This window comes from Opisthorchis viverrini (genome assembly GCF_000715545.1).
Source record: "Opisthorchis viverrini unplaced genomic scaffold opera_v5_223, whole genome shotgun sequence".
Lineage (NCBI taxonomy): Eukaryota > Metazoa > Platyhelminthes > Trematoda > Opisthorchiida > Opisthorchiidae > Opisthorchis > Opisthorchis viverrini.
In genome coordinates this window covers 668661-685597 of record NW_008751880.1, presented here as the reverse complement: position 1 = coordinate 685597, position 16937 = coordinate 668661, and the positions used below count along the sequence as shown (strand labels likewise).

The window sequence follows — 16937 nt, the reverse complement described above, 5'->3', positions numbered from 1 at the left end:
CATGTTGTTTTAACGCTCAACTGTTCGGGCGGCTCGACACTCTGGAAATTCGTGAAATTTCGCACTGCTGATGAACCCCAATAGGGATGAAACAGCTGAACAGTGCTTCCCGAGTTTTCAGCATAAATTGGCTTCACTTACAGGACCAAATCTCCACCAAAATCTCCAAATCTTCTCACGATACCAACAACCAACTTCTATATTTGACGGTCTGAGAAAAAACGTGGACGCAAGTAAAATAAAGTAGTGCGACCAATAGAGGGCGCGTTAAGTGGTAGAACTACTTTTATGGAACAGTATCCCAACGTGTAATACGACCATGAATCTGCATAGGCTGCCCACCGATGACGTGCACACACACACATACACTAAAAATGGGAAACGGGAAATATATCCACCTGGAGTGGCTAGTTGAAGTATTTAATCGATCCTCTGTGTGACTGTTTGGTTTCCCGCTAAAAGGAACCGATGGTCATCGAATGAACTAGTCACACTTCCATTTGGGTCGATGACTATGTCGACGAAGCAATGCTCACGGAAGATAGTCTGAACGTAAATAATCTTGGAAAGTCAACAGATGGGCACTGAACGTATATCCTCCGATTTATCTGTCGAGCCAGCCAGGTTAGCTAGATATCCAGGGGCAGCTCACATCAATGCTCCGAGAATGAACTAGAAAACCCGAAGTATTCCGCCAAGGCCAGTTCAGCTCATGGAGCATCCAGCTCTCTACCCAAGCCCCTAATTCCATGCGAACAAAAGCAAAGTAAAGGTCGTATCTGCCAGAGGTGATCGTTCTTGGCAGAAGTGATACTGCCGAAGAGTAAATAATAGATGTACTGTTAGGTATGATTTAGTGAAAAAGCGAGGGCCATCAGAATGTTAATGCTATCCTTTTTTCCCTAACTTGCCCTTTTAGGATTAGTATGCACAAAAAATAGCAACTAGGCTAATGAATGTGCTTGTCGGTCGGACAAAAGCATACCAGTGTAACGGTGTACACAACTGGTGAAGCATGGAAACGATACATGGTCTGGTGTCCAAGCTTCGATCCAGTATGTGATGGAAGGTGCAGTTTATTACAGACATTATGGAATCGCTTTGCAGTGTTCGTTTACTATTGTTTGCTAGTCAGTGATCGTTCAGGAAAATTTCAAGAGGATGTGTATGGATCTTCACTTCTCATAAACCGTGCGCAGATGAGAGGCGTAAATTTGTCTAACGGCTTGTAAGCGCTTGGCTCGTCTTTGATAATAACCTCACAGCGAACGTCCTTCTTTCTTTCGCCAGTATTATAAGAATCAATCAGTAGTTCGGGAGCCCGATATGGAAATCTTTGAGTCGGTTTCAGAAAAGTGCTGACTGCACTGAGAAGTTTCTTAGCCGTGAGCAACTTTGGGAATACAATCTGCAAAAGCATGACTTGTTTCGCGATTCGGGATAAAATTCACTTTTTTTATTTTTGCAACAAAAAGTTTCATTACATCTTCTTTAAGTCGGTCATCTTTGCCGATAATTAGTTGTAAATATACTGTAAATCGGACAGCGGCGGTCGACTAGTTTCCACTATAGTGGTCCAGTTGAAAGGGTTCTACTCAGGTGAATAAAGTTCGTAGTAAAGTTTACGTATCAAACTAAAACGCATCTGGAAGTATGGCTGAAAAGATAAACAAATACACAGTAGTCCCGGGTAAAATGTGGCTGGGATAGTATAAAAAAGATTGGGCGCCATGTGGTGTATAATACAGAAATTTTAAAGTCAAAACAGCGTAGTGGATTAAAACTTTATGATCGATCGATTGTGGAAATCCTTAAAGAAGGTTGCCCACGGCAAACGAAACTTCGGGTTATAACAACCTTTATTAATACGCTGTGTTTTGACTCTTAAATTTCTATATGATAAACGATACATTTCGACTACATTAAAAGCCCGTTAGCGATTATGCAGTTTGAACCAGCCAAACTAATGCTACAACTTCCACATTTATTGAAGTGTTCATGATAATACAGTGGCGGTTGTCTGCGGTTGGATCTAAGGAACAACCATGCCAACTGATCACAAACATCCATATCTTACCACCCACCTATCCCGCCTGATGGTGAGCCAATAAAACTTCTTCGGATGACAAAAGGTTTATACAACCCGTGTCGCTGACCTCCGGATGCATCTGTAGCACCACATGTAAATGCGTTCTGCAGAGTTTTGTGTTGCTCAGGAAGGAAATTCATAGTCCAAGGCAACATGACAAATAGCTACTCAGGTTACCAATCCCTTCAACTTCACTGTAAACTCGACATTATGAGAGGCCAATGTCGAGTCCCTTTAAAGATTTTTGGGGTAAATTATTAGACACGAGACTACCTATTCAAGGTTCAAGGGCCACATTTAATCAGAGCTTCAGTCCGGAGAAGGAGGCTGATAAAGACAAGATCTGCAGTAAGTGGGATGGATTACTATAGCCAACCAACATCAGACTGAATTTGATCTGGAGAAACGAAGGCAACATTCACCTTGGTCCAGCTTGTAGGGATCCGAGCGTCGTACATAAAGTCTAGAGCTTCTCTCAAAGATTCACTCATGACGATAGTCCCATCGATGGCCAGTCGTAGTTCTGTGAGGCACGTCCGCACAAGACTCAAAAGTCGTTGAATACGTTCCAATTCCTGGCGCAGGAAAATATTCATTGGCTGAAGTGCTCCAAGCTCAGCTAGTCGTTCGGACACTTCAAATGGCACATAGTCCGGTGGGAGTTTACTTAACATATCATCAGCCATACGAAGGACGACGTCCTCTCTAGTTTCACCAGCACCGGCACTGGCATCCTTAGGCTGTATGTTGAGAATGCAGTCAAGAATGGTTTTCACTCTCTTGCTTTGATATCTACAGTTTCGAAAAGGAATAAGAAATATCCAATGAAAAAAAAACTAGGAAACAATGAGTAAAACGGAACAAGAGGACGTACTTTATATTTAACAGCTGTAATGAGTCTGTATCTTGCTTTGACTAATGAAGTGCAGTATTTTTGGAAGAAACTTATATTCTGAGAAAGAAACGCCGTCCAGGTTTCATGATCTTAATGGTGGAACCACTGAAATCGCCAGGCGCTATATGTCCAACGAAAGCGTAGTAATACAAGTGTAATACTACAACAGCAGATATAAATTCTCCACTAGCAGCTGTCCATGCGCTAGGTTTAGGATCGAATTTCTTTCGAGTAGCGGATAAAACTGATTTACAAAGCACTATTTTTCACTGAAGTGGATGAAAACACAATCTCATTGGCTGAATTGATTTCACTTCATGCTTTATCTGATTTGAGACTCAGTCATGAAATTCCACAGACCCGTTCAAATCATGCAAAGTATTAAAATTTTGCGTGATGCTCCTGAAGGACGAGGCTATCCTTCATCTGAATGTGTTTTCTGGCTAGTGAGCAATATGACTGCGAAGATCGTCCCTGCTCGCCGGGGAGACAAGAACCTTGTCATTTAATTTGAAACCGATGGATTAATATAGCCAACCAACATCAGACTGAATTTGATCTGGAGAAACGAAGGCAACATTCACCTTGGTCCAGCTTGTAGGGATCCGAGCGTCGTACATAAAGTCTAGAGCTTCTCTCAAAGATTCACTCATGACGATAGTCCCATCGATGGCCAGTCGTAGTTCTGTGAGGCACGTCCGCACAAGACTCAAAAGTCGTTGAATACGTTCCAATTCCTGGCGCAGGAAAATATTCATTGGCTGAAGTGCCCCAAGCTCAGCTAATCGTTCGGACACTTCAAATGGCACATAGTCCGGTGGGAGTTTACTTAACATATCATCAGCCATACGAAGGACGACGTCCTCTCTAGTTTCACCAGCACCGGCACTGGCATCCTTAGGCTGTATGTTGAGAATGCAGTCAAGAATGGTTTTCACTCTCTTGCTTTGATATCTACAGTTTCGAAAAGGAATAAGAAATATTCAATGAGAAAAAAAACTAGGAAACAATGAGTAAAACGGAACAAGAGGACGTACTTTATATTTAACAGCTGTAATGAGTCTGTATCTTGCTTTGACTAATGAAGTGCAGTATTTTTGGAAGAAACTTATATTCTGAGAAAGAAACGCCGTCCAGGTTTCATGATCCTAATGGTGGAACCACTGAAATCGCCAGGCGCTATATGTCCAACGAAAGCGTAGTAATACAAGTGTAATACTACAACAGCAGATATAAATTCTCCACTAGCAGCTGTCCATGCGCTAGGTTTAGGATCGAATTTCTTTCGAGTAACGAATAAAACTGAGTTACAAAGCACTATTTTTCACTGAAACGGATGAAAACACAATCTCATTGGCTGAATTGATTTCACTTCATGCTTTATCTGATTTGAGACTCAGTCATGAAATTCCACAGACCCGTTCAAATCATGCAAAGTATTAAAATTTTGCGTTAAGCTCCTGAAGCATGAGGCTATCCTTCATCTGAATGTGTTTTTTGGCTAGTGAGCAATATGACTAATCTGTAAATACAACAGTCAAATCATGCAAAGTATTAAAATTTTGCGTGATGCTCCTGAAGGACGAGGCTATCCTTCATCTGAATGTGTTTTCTGGCTAGTGAGCAATATGACTGCGAAGATCGTCCCTGCTCGCCGGGGAGACAAGAACCTTGTCATTTAATTTGAAACCAATATGATGGGCGCTACTCCCAGTTGCATTTGAACGTACACTACATGAGTGATCAAACTAAGCATCTAGCGGACCTGCGACATGAGTTATGCACAGGTATCCCCATCCAACTACTCCAAGTTACTCAAATGTTCTAGTTGATTGGTAGAACAGAACTCACCGAGTTAGAAATCCCTGATGTGTGCACGACAGTGCACTTTTTAATGATTTTTCAGCCACCTATCACCTCTAGCTGGTTTCAACGTTTGCGTTTGAACAAACCAGTGCGAACAACATAGATGTGGGATGAACCCAGTTCGGGCACAAAACGTGCAGAACAGTACAAACATAGGAATCCGTGACCTCTCAAGTAAACAATGCCAGGAATGAAGCGGTTCCATCTATCGGTACAATAGTAGATGCCCGCTCTATGGATATTCATCAACACAGTGGAATAGGCCACCGGAGGCTGTGTGGTATGTATCAGGGAAATCGATACAATAGATTGTGGAGCTTCAGTACATGTTTGGAAATTTAGGCTAAAATCTGGAGGCAATTGTTATTTTAATAATTGATCCTCTAATATGTCCCTTCCAAAATGGGTCGTAATTAGACCAGACGAATGACTAACTTAGGAGGGGTGGGTGTTCCTTATGATACTACTAGACTTTATCTCAAAGGTAATTGTTCTCCACTATCAATTCATGTTGGGCAATAAAATACAAGAATTGATTTTTCGGGAACGAAAGGAATCTGTGACATGACATTGCATACTTATTGTAAAAATAAGCATTCATCTGGATATTTGAATAGTGGATAGTGTACAAAGAGTAGGGGATAGACTTACACAATATTTGCGTTCTCGTGTAAACCAAAAACGTTTGGTGAGTGTGCAGGTGGAAGATCATTAATCCAACCCATTGTATCCTGCAGTTTCGCCACTGGAGGCATAGGTATGTCCGTTGCGAACATGAAGTCTGGATTGAATAGGGATTCTTGAAACCATCGTTTGCAATAGGTAACTAGCAGTCTCTTGTCAAAATCATCAGTAACTCTTCCACCATACTGAATTTCGCCCAACATGTATCGCACACATTTCCAATCAATTCCCTATAGTACACAAATCATGAAATAGACAATAGAGACTGTGACAAACCTCTGATTACTGTTGAGAATTTTTTCGGTGTTATACAGCGCAACATCATTTGGACAAAAATAAATTCTACACTACCCCCTCGCGTGACTATTCAGTTGTGTCGGAAAACTTATGTCACAAATAAAAAAAGAAATCCTACGGTCGCTCTACATATTACTAGGTAGAGGATGAACGTAAATATCCTAAGCGTCAACGCAAATGGTGGTCAGTGGGCCGATTTATTGGTGGCTCGGGTGCGTTCGCTCGTAGTGAGTGGGCCGAGTAGGCGGGACCCACTCAACTGTGCACTGACGATGTCTCCTCAACTAGAGACGTAACATATGTAAGCTAGTTGGCAGGCTCAGTGAGAGTATCAACGGCCATTTGGTCAACCATCAACAAATGGTCTTGTTCCCTGCTAAAACACTGAGAAAAAAGAATTATTAATACAGTTTGAAGTCTACCAATCTCAGTGAAATCGCTGAGTGGTCATTGGCGTGAATAAATCAATCAGACTTGTGACCTGTGTTCACTTTTTAATCAACTCGTGGAATGGAAATGTCCCGGTATTAGATTATGGCATGGATATAGCACATCTTGAAGTCATACCGATTGGATTATACGGAGATTGCTTTAGTGAGAAAAAAACTGGGATGCACCGAACGAGTAGAAAGTCAAAAAGATGATCTGACATTCTGAGCAAGTGAAAAAGGTTCCGAGGAAACAGTTAACGAAATACTATTCGGCATATTAAATAGTATTGTGAAAAAAATGATGCCTCTTTTCTCCTTGACATCTTAATCTTCATTTAGCTTATTATTACCGCAAAATTTTTATCATTATTATAATCAATCTCAAAAGCAGCAAAACCGAATCCGACACTCCACCAGTAACACTGAAACGGTATATACTACTGATAAACAGTGCGGATAGTCTGTGGCCTGCTGTCCAAACTCCACCCCGCATCTGATGGAAAGTGGAGTTTATTACGGAGATTGTGGAACCGCTTTGCAGTGTTCGTTAGTTATTGTGTGATATTTAATTACTATCCGGGAAAATAAAGAGATTACGTGAGAATTCTCAGTTTTTAGAGATTATGTGCAGATGACATGTTTACTTCCCTTTCCACTGACTTGTAACTGCTTAGTTCGTGTTTGTTGATAGGTAATTTCGCAGCGAAGGGCTGTTCTTCTTTCATCGGTACTTAACTGCAATGAATCTGAAAGGCTCAGGAACGCATTTACGTCAGAAGAATCAGAATGATGGAATAATTTGCTTAAACAAAGGATGTAAAGTGATTAAGAGGATGCCGGGACAACGTAGATATTTCGACTAGTGATGTGAATTTGATGCCAGGTGACGGATATGACAACATAGGTTATCCTTGCTCAGGATTCATTCCTTGCCTGGATCATCATAAACAACCACGGGGACCCCAATGGGAGGTTATGGAGATTGCAGTTCCTCCGGTGCAACACTATGTTAGGGAAAGATGTTGTGGGCTAGACACGGTTATCTCAATTTGTACCACCGCACAATAATCAGGTGCTATGAAATACCATGAATTAATGAATCAGAGAACCATTTTCACCGCAGTAAATTTTTACAATGGACTTCTGATCACTATCAATCAAACAGTACATCCATTTTTAAAACCGTATTTTCACTGTTCATCTCATTGCCGCTTCACGATCAGGCACAATTCTAGTGTGAATTTAATTACGCAACATCATTTTCCACAGAAAGCTGAGTCGGAACTTTTACAACAGATGCTATGTGCCCTTCAAGACGCTGACTAGCCAACTAGGGACTGGAACACTGAACACAACATGATGGCCTGCATGTCTGATTTGAGCGACCATCATTTGGATGACTTTTTGTCCAGTTATGTCCCACAACAAGGGTTCTAAATGGTTTTTCGATAAAAGAGAGAAATACCTATTTGACAGGTCCGATTAAACCATTAGTTTTACATGACCACCAAATAGTACCTAAGTCAGGGGATTATTTTTTTGAGAAAAAAATTGGATGTCCGTTCGCTTTCCAGGGTGGTGTAGTTTTATTCTGATCCGCCTGAAATAAACTTGGCTAATTGAAAAGCGGAAATGGGATGTAAGTGAAGGTCGAAATGTCCAATTTGTGCGCGTTCTATCTTACTGGAATGTGCGGTGCACGACATTGCTCGATCAGTTTGCCGTAACGCGTTTTCCACTGTCTCATCCTAGTGACACTCCAGCACGCGAAGAGCATATGTCAGATAACTTAGAACGTAATCCCCTCGATGTATCACAGGTGACATGTAAGTCGATTGTTATACATCCCTGCAGTCCAGTGTAATCAACAGTATCATGATGGGCTCACTCCCTGTAGCCATGTACGCTGATGACTGTGCAGTCTGCATTGGTTTGTTTGGTACTATCATAACAACGGAACTCACTTGAAAAACTGTATGAGGTAGAGTTGTTGGCTCATCCCAAAGCACCATCAATTATGAACGGGTGATACTTGAATGGCACTGTATAACCTTGAGTGGCATTCGGAGGCAGACAGTTCAATCTGGGTCTACCGTGTGACTCATGAATGCATTCAAGTTCATTTAAACACGTGTACCGTTTTGCAACTGAATTCGAATTGATGAAACCGTCGTTTAACTATCCAAATCTTCCTCAATAGGATACTGGCTCCGGGCTAATAAGCAGAAGTAGCGCGTTTGAATACCTTGAAGATCGTAGTCTTGAATATGTGAGGTGTTTTGTCCATCAAACCAACAAAAAGTCCGTGAAATTCGAACCAGTTGTTAGAAAGTGGGCGCTGGGGAGAGAGCTAATCGGAGGGGGGAATTGCCGGGATCATTGCACTTCCCCTTACCAGTCACCCCTGTGATACTAAATCGTCACAGAGGGATGTACACTTGGCAACATCACTGCCAGAGAGTTAGTTTGCATCCAACGATAGACATCCTTTCGACATTTACTCCTGAGTCTTCAACAGTATTGAACATAGCTTCTACTCTTAGCGCTTCTTTCAGACTAGAAGGATCCGGTTTCAATATGGCTGCAAGTATACTGACAACGTGAAGACGTATTTAGGTATATTCAACAGAAGATACATTTGTTTGACCCCAGTTAATCTTAGGCCAAACAGAATTTTGCCAGAACTCGTTTTTTTGGTCGGGGTATGGCAGTGAAGACAGGGCAACTCTCTCATATGAAGAATTTGTGAACAGGTTGTAAACACAGTTTTGGCTTTTCTCACTTAACAGATCTTTATCATGGAATGCACATAAAAGCATACTTGAATAAACAGTAAAAATGCCTTGTGGGCTGCATCTCTTGTATGCTTAATGGTAAAACAGAAGTGAGTTTGTCATTAAGAACTTATACGTCAGCAACTCACCTTATTGGCGTTCAGCTCATCAAGGTGATTCTGAACAAATTGTAGACTAGCATTCAGATCAGAGATGTTGAACTCATAAGGAATGTTCCAGCCGAGTGGACCGTATTGACGCCTTTCCTGTACGGTGGTGTGCAGAAACGAGACAGCGAAAACCATCGGCTTCCACTGCGGTAGGTTACTGATATCCAGAAAATCCTGTCAGGAATAATGCAAAAATAGTACATCTAGCAGGCTTCTTCCTTTTTGAAGTTATGAAAAGATGTTACTACGGCAAAACTTCACTTTGTTTCTCATTCCCAAAGACTGTAAAACAAAGTTTGATAGCTCTAACAGACCAAAATACGCGTAATATGAATGAAAAGGACCACTGACCGCGAAGCTATGATTAACTTGAACTGGACAACGTTTCCCAACTAACCGATATAACAGAAAGAAATCTCAATTGAAAATTACCGAATTATCTTCTCACTCAACGATCAACCGTTGCAACGCTTTTTTCAAAAAAAAAAAAGAAAATGATTGTCATTTTGGGCTTACTCAGCTTGAATCCGATGGTTCAGGATGTAAAACTGATACCAGAGAAATTCTACCGTTTTCTGGAAGGTCTCCACACTGGAGAGGACAACAATACAGTCATGATCAGCGCTAACTTGATCGCCTGTTGCGTAAAAATAGGCGCATTATCGTCACTTAGTAATAGGCATGGGGTAAACGACTGCACATGGTTAGATTGTACCTCTTTCCAGGATTACATACTTGTGTGAAACTTCCGTAAGTGCGTTTGAGGCTCGCTTTGATGCCCTGTGGTGGTTCATTCGTAAATTTCACGCTTGTCTGAAGAAACGATATCGGGAAATGTGTATTCACTTCAGTAGTCACCCAGAGACGGAACGTGTCATGCAACTGTTCCGCGTCGGTGAGCTGATTCAAAACCTCGATCATGTAGTTAAGAGAGAGATGGCAGTTTTGCAGGATCACCCAACCTCCAGCGTTCACACTGTTTGCCAGTAGGCGCCGTGCGTGTACTTCTTGACCCTGTCCCATAGAAATAGTTCTGCAGTCCAGCTAGAGTGCCAAGGAAAAATAAGTTGCGTTGAATGTAGGCTTTGTCCATGAAACGATTTCGTGCACAAAACTCATAAGCAGATGAATTGGTATGGACAATTAGTATTTGAACGTTTCTAAAAGCTACAGATTCTTGGTCGTAGTCGATGAAGAATGGGTATCCAGTCGTAAGAGAGAGATACAAAACAAAATTTTTCTCTCGTGTTTACTGATCCAAACTGAAAAATCAGTAAGGTTATGCTCTCCACATCCGGGAGGTGGTCGAACTTTGCGAAGATGAAATATGTATGGTATACCTGGGTAAACTCGACAAATGAGGTAAGCTTTTATGGGCGGAACAGCCTACGAAGCCTAATGGGATGGAACTCTCGAATAAACCATGGGCTACCTTAACCGGAAGGCAGTTGTAAACGTAGTGAATCATATTATTTGCCAAACAATGCACGTGTGCCATTAAATTTGGCGATTTACATCAAGTGAGACTTCCAGTGCAATCTCACTGTAGCCATGTCATAACGTACAACGTGCAGGTTTAAAAGACGGACCTTGACCATGTCAGCACCGTCTATCTCATGTCTGAGTCACTCGGTTAAAACCACCTTACCGTCTGCTTTTCGTTCTGCCAAGATGCAGCTTTGTATTCATAGTCACAACGTTGGAAAATAGTAATACGACGAAGTTTAAACCATATCAGTCCATCTCGGACAAATGGCCTAAACTTGTTCGAACTTGTATCAGTGTTGTCCTTCTTTGTCCTTTTTTGAAGCAGACAGATGAAATCTTAAACTGTTAAGCTCAAGTTCTGTCGCTGGTCTTTGTCTCCCTGCGATTATTAATTTTGAGGTTACCTTTTACGGGCAATCTCTTCACAAAACGTCCGTAAACATCGACTTACATTTTATATTCGTATCTCCAAATATACAGAAGCTGTGCATTTCAGTCCTCTCCTCTTTCACATTAAAAGCAACTCATCGCAGTAGGCCTCTTTTGTTCTACAAAGGAGCCGCCACAAAATGAAAGTTGGTCAGCTGAAAATATTATCTCGATAGCTTATAGCTGCAGTCGGCTGATTAATGCCTTCGATTGCCCCACCTATTAGGTCTTCTCAGTCAGGATAACTTAAAACCTGTGAACAGATTTCGATTGTTTCTAGGTGGTTGTAGGATTTGTAGAAATTATCAGTCCCGTTTCAACAGCCTTCTCCCTGTCCCGAGGCAATGATTCTGGCGAGTTCATACCAAAGAGAATAAGTACTGGACTCGAATTTCGCCCTTATTAGATCTCGTCAGTAGTGCATATCCTTGGCTATGACGACGTCCAGCGCATGCCGGACGCACCTGAATAAACGATCGATAGAACCGGGATAGCTACTGGGCCATCGGACAAACCAGTCGCATGAACATATTCGTTTGTTCGGGCGAGATGACCCATACATCCAGGTGAGTTGGTGGATGAGTTGGTGAAAAGACGCTTGTCTCGCATATCAGCCGTCCGAAGGTCAAACCACGGCACTACCAAAGATGTGCACAACTGATGCGCTCTAATAAAAGCGAAATTGAGTCCAGTGCTTGCCCCATTCGGTGTGGACTCGCCACAATAACCGTGTCAGGACAGAAGGAGGACTGTCCCAACGAGATTCATGTAAATTTGAAATGCACTTCGATCAATTTATCAGCTATAAACCGTGTCCCCTAGGCACAGTGGTTCCAGCTGCTGCATTTTCGATGGAAAACAAGAAAGTGGAACGTACAACCAAACCCTGGAGGCAAAGGCATGTTCAGTTTGTTCGGAAATCGGGTAGCTACGCATTGAAAGCGATAGCTCTGATGCAAGAGTGCCACCGACTGTGCGACTGGGCCATTTCCACCAATGTCATTAATCACCGGTGATTTGAGTCCCGGGATCCCCATCCAGGGAGGCGGCAGTTGCCCACCCGACTAAGCTTACTGGTTAGTGTTCTCGTACTTTGTTGCCATGTCGTACACTGTATACTTCTCAGTCGCTTCCACTCAGCACAGGGCTGGGAGAAAAGAGTTCTGTGAGTTAGCTGGTCTGCCGGCATGCGGAATACATGTCCCAACTAGGGCAACCTATGAAGCGTGAGTGTTCCATCTATCGCGAGAGAGTTCCTTCTTCTTAAGACCATCTGGCGTACCTCAACATTTAACTTTTGTAGTTGGAGCACTCTGGTGTAAAAGCATGGCTTATGTTTATAAGAGTGTGGCGGTGGCGGATTTTACATGTATCTGATGGTGAACACTATACTATCCTAGTTAGACAATTCCGTTGAGTTGTATTTACGAACCATATTGAGTCGGTTTAATCTCGGGTGGTGCTCAGAACACCTAAAACGATGACAACTGAATCCAGGAGAGACATGTCTGGCCACAATTCCAGCATTACTGGCCAAACTGCTCTGAGGCAATAATTACGACAAAAGAAGGTGATGTGAACTGACCGCAAATGAAGTCATAAACTTAAAAAAACCACTCAAACAAGAAACCAAAGGACGATGGGATTAGACGAAATGTCTAGATTTGTTCGGGCAGTGTGAGACGAGTAAACTACTTTTTAGTAAAAAAGCCTTAAGATTAATTAAAAAATGATGGTATATGATAGTAAGATAGTATGATAGATTGTATGACAGCAAGNAATCACCGGTGATTTGAGTCCCGGGATCCCCATCCAGGGAGGCGGCAGTTGCCCACCCGACTAAGCTTACTGGTTAGTGTTCTCGTACTTTGTTGCCATGTCGTACACTGTATACTTCTCAGTCGCTTCCACTCAGCACAGGGCTGGGAGAAAAGAGTTCTGTGAGTTAGCTGGTCTGCCGGCATGCGGAATACATGTCCCAACTAGGGCAACCTATGAAGCGTGAGTGTTCCATCTATCGCGAGAGAGTTCCTTCTTCTTAAGACCATCTGGCGTACCTCAACATTTAACTTTTGTAGTTGGAGCACTCTGGTGTAAAAGCATGGCTTATGTTTATAAGAGTGTGGCGGTGGCGGATTTTACATGTATCTGATGGTGAACACTATACTATCCTAGTTAGACAATTCCGTTGAGTTGTATTTACGAACCATATTGAGTCGGTTTAATCTCGGGTGGTGCTCAGAACACCTAAAACGATGACAACTGAATCCAGGAGAGACATGTCTGGCCACAATTCCAGCATTACTGGCCAAACTGCTCTGAGGCAATAATTACGACAAAAGAAGGTGATGTGAACTGACCGCAAATGAAGTCATAAACTTAAAAAAACCACTCAAACAAGAAACCAAAGGACGATGGGATTAGACGAAATGTCTAGATTTGTTCGGGCAGTAAAAAAGCCTTAAGATTAATTAAAAAATGATCGTATATGATAGTAAGATAGTATGATAGATAGTATGACAGATAGTATGATAGACAGTATGATAGTAAGATTACAAAAGACAAGCTACTCACTCTGAACTTCTTCGCCAGCAACTCGATTTGCATAGTGGGGTCCGATCCCATACTGAGCAGACCAACCATAGGCCAACGCGGTGTAGATTCCATAAACACTCCTTCAATATCGAGAATGAATCCTTCGGAATATCTAGGCCCCAGTGTGCTGTTCACATAGTTATTAGCCTGATCCATCACACGGTCTGGACACCAAGCTCGAATCAACAATAGTCGTCGAAAAGCATCCACACTGTTCTGATATCCATCAGGAATGTGTTCTGTCTCAGGCGTGCTCTTATCTAACCAGTGTCGCCATGCTCGATCATTTTTTGTCACCTGGTCCAACAAATTGGAAAACTGGTTGAGGTTGGACAAGGCGACCAAGTGTAACCATGTCATATCCGTGATCCACTTGAAGGGTTTTGGTCTGACTGTGTTCAGATCAAGGGACGCACCTCCTTCACGGTAGAAGCGTAAAATATGTCATGAATGGTACGATAAGTATAGGTAAAACGCATGCAGCAATGGAATATCCCACCTTATTGGTAAAGCATAGAGTTCTGGTAAATATGGAATACTCTCTCGCACTATAAGAGACAAGAGAGACGAGTAATTTGCCTCATCTGAGAAGCAAGCGCTATTGAGAGGGATAAAAGTTAAACCAATAGTAAAACAGCAGTTTTAACTTATTTCGTGAGCTAGTTCTGAAACTGATTGTACCAGAGGAACCAAGCTAAAGGAAGGCTGCAAGTGCATGTGCTAAAACAGTAACATTATTCAATTCACCTAGTTTTCTTCATTTAGTATAGGTCAAAAATTTATTCAAAAATCGGATGAGCTGGATGTCAAATTTTCCGCTGAAAAGTGAAGATATTGAGCATCTGAGCCCGGAATAGTCTATCAGTGCTTAAGGGCGAACTTGAGTCGATCTGCATTACTCTAACAATATATATATATATATCTTCCCTTGTTCAGTGTTCGTCCTACACACTTGGTTATGGAAACCTTTCCCTAAAACACTTATTTCCACATAGCAATGGTAAGGTAGCATTACTAAATTCAACACCGTACCTTTGATGAAGCATTGAAATTCTTCGTGTCTTATTTTTCCGGCTTTTAAATCGATCTTAAGTGCCAATAGCAGGGAGAACACGGGTTTGTCCACCTCATACAGTCCGCGAATTACATATTTCCACACCCTGTACGTCATGTAATCAATCACAATTGCAATCCGTTTTTGAGTCGCGGGAGATTTCTCCGATCTACAGAATGAGTAAAACCGACAAGGAATGAGTAAACAATTTTTGCCTGTGAATAGTAATGAGAGTCTGGATTTTAACGTCTGACTCTTGCCTCACTAAGTTAGTTAGGCTTTCCTGAAAACCCAAGATTCACTATACGCGTACAGCTCTCCTGATAAATTCAAATCGCAATCTCCCTGAAAAAAACTTTAACACTAAGTTCTATCTATGAGAGGCCGAAAAACAGTGCGATTTCTCCACACTTATATCAGATGAAGTATCACTGATCTTTCAATAATACGCGTTCGAACCTTGTCATACCACGATCACTTCACTAGTAATAGTAAACAGGTTAAAAAAATGAGATTGAGCTGAAGTGTGCTTCAAACCATTTCCTCAGGATAACTACCGAAGCAGAATTGCCTAGCCCCCAAGGACAGCTGTTGAGCATTATGTCCCAATTCGTTCTTGTTGGTGTCACTCAAGTGGATGGTGCGTGATCCGTTGTTTGTCTATAGAGTTATCGGTTTTCACGACTCAGCCAGCACCACACCACGAATAACCACACCCATGACGGATGATGAGAGGAGTGATTTCGTGTTTCAGTCCATCAGAGCATTTTGCTGGTGGCCGTAACAGGCCGCAGGAACATCCAAATTTTGTCATTTAAAAGGTTACCTGTCCGCATTAAGTATGTGAGGATTTAGGAATATCCAGATGTTTAACACTAACTGATATACTTGTCTTAACGCTGGGTAAAAGTCATCGGTATGCGCAGCTTAATTTAGAGTTAACCACTGGGTTAATTGTTTTGGAGGGCCACTGTGCACCCTGTATGTCATGATGCTTGGCGATGTGCCGTAATTGATGGTTGCATCTTACGGGAAATATTACATATGGATCTTGAATCTGACAGGATTAAGACCGTTAGCCATGTCCGGAAGCTAACATGTGTCATTTAAGATACTGGTCCTTCTGGTTGTTATGATATACTAGATCCAAGATTACAAATGAGGGTGACTGACAGGTAAAACATTGTTGCACGTGTATTTCTGCAATTCAACAATGACTTGTCAATTATTGGTTGTAAAGATATGCGACTTTGGTTTCTTAAAGATAAGATGCTAATAAACGGATTTTCTATTGAACTCGATAGGTTGTGCGGCAGACACACCACTCACTCTTCCAATGAAAGGTCAAACAAGTTTGAGAATTGGCGCAGCGATATTTGGTACATGCAGTTGACCAAACTCATTTCAACAATCAAGAAATAGAGAACAGAACCGCGAGTAGCGATTGGTCTATACTCTTCTCGTGCCGCGTTGATTTGCATTTCGGTCTCTGATGCGATCAACAGTTTTTGGCTCACGTCAGCCGCAGTTGATTTGGTCGAATTCAAGACATCAATCAGATCCACGTCATCGACAAGTGAGCCTTGCACGCTGGCTAAACGCATCAGCAGGTTATTTTCGAGCTCTTTGATTTTGGTTTTGTTAGCCTGAACATTCTCCATCAGTTGAATTCGCTGAGATTCAAGTTCTTGTCTTTCGCTCTGAATCACCCGCCCAAGCAACTGATCTTCAAGTCCCTTCATAGTGACTGCAAAGTCGATAATCGATGTCCTGGCTGAAATCTCCGGAGTATATGTAGGATTGGCAAGCTTCGTTGTAATATAGAGCTTGAATCCTTTCAACACATCAACTTCTTTGTCACCCACCTTGACCTGAATGTGAGGGAAAAATTTTGATATTTGCTAGACTTCCTGTAATAACAAAATACCATTCAAAATAGGCATCACCACGATCATTCTGGGTAGCATTTAGAGGAATACAAGTAAAAAAGAATCTTTCGTTAGTATATAATATGATTCACACCAAGCGTTTTAACAGAGTATCACTCTGTCTGCGTATGCGCTGATAGCTTGAAGTTCAGTAACTTTGAAGTATGATTTGAGGTATCTTTTTGGCACACAAAGCTAGCCTTGATAAACATCAATACGTTAACTTTCCTAACGCTA

The 16937-nt window shown here is 41.9% G+C and overlaps 1 protein-coding gene across 1 annotated transcript in view; it reads right to left on the bottom strand.

Moving 5' to 3' along the window:
• The window catches only part of T265_08529 (hypothetical protein), a gene marked incomplete at both ends in the record, with an annotated part of 42295 nt that overhangs the window by 2476 nt on the left and 22882 nt on the right, over positions 1 to 16937 (bottom strand). Inside the window, 7 exons of the mRNA XM_009174358.1 lie at positions 2512 to 2829; positions 3569 to 3938; positions 5502 to 5764; positions 9186 to 9380; positions 13698 to 14137; positions 14751 to 14941; positions 16102 to 16643. Of these exons, the coding sequence (XP_009172622.1) occupies positions 2512 to 2829; positions 3569 to 3938; positions 5502 to 5764; positions 9186 to 9380; positions 13698 to 14137; positions 14751 to 14941; positions 16102 to 16643 (2319 nt within the window). The remainder of the gene's footprint in view (positions 1 to 2511; positions 2830 to 3568; positions 3939 to 5501; positions 5765 to 9185; positions 9381 to 13697; positions 14138 to 14750; positions 14942 to 16101; positions 16644 to 16937) is intronic.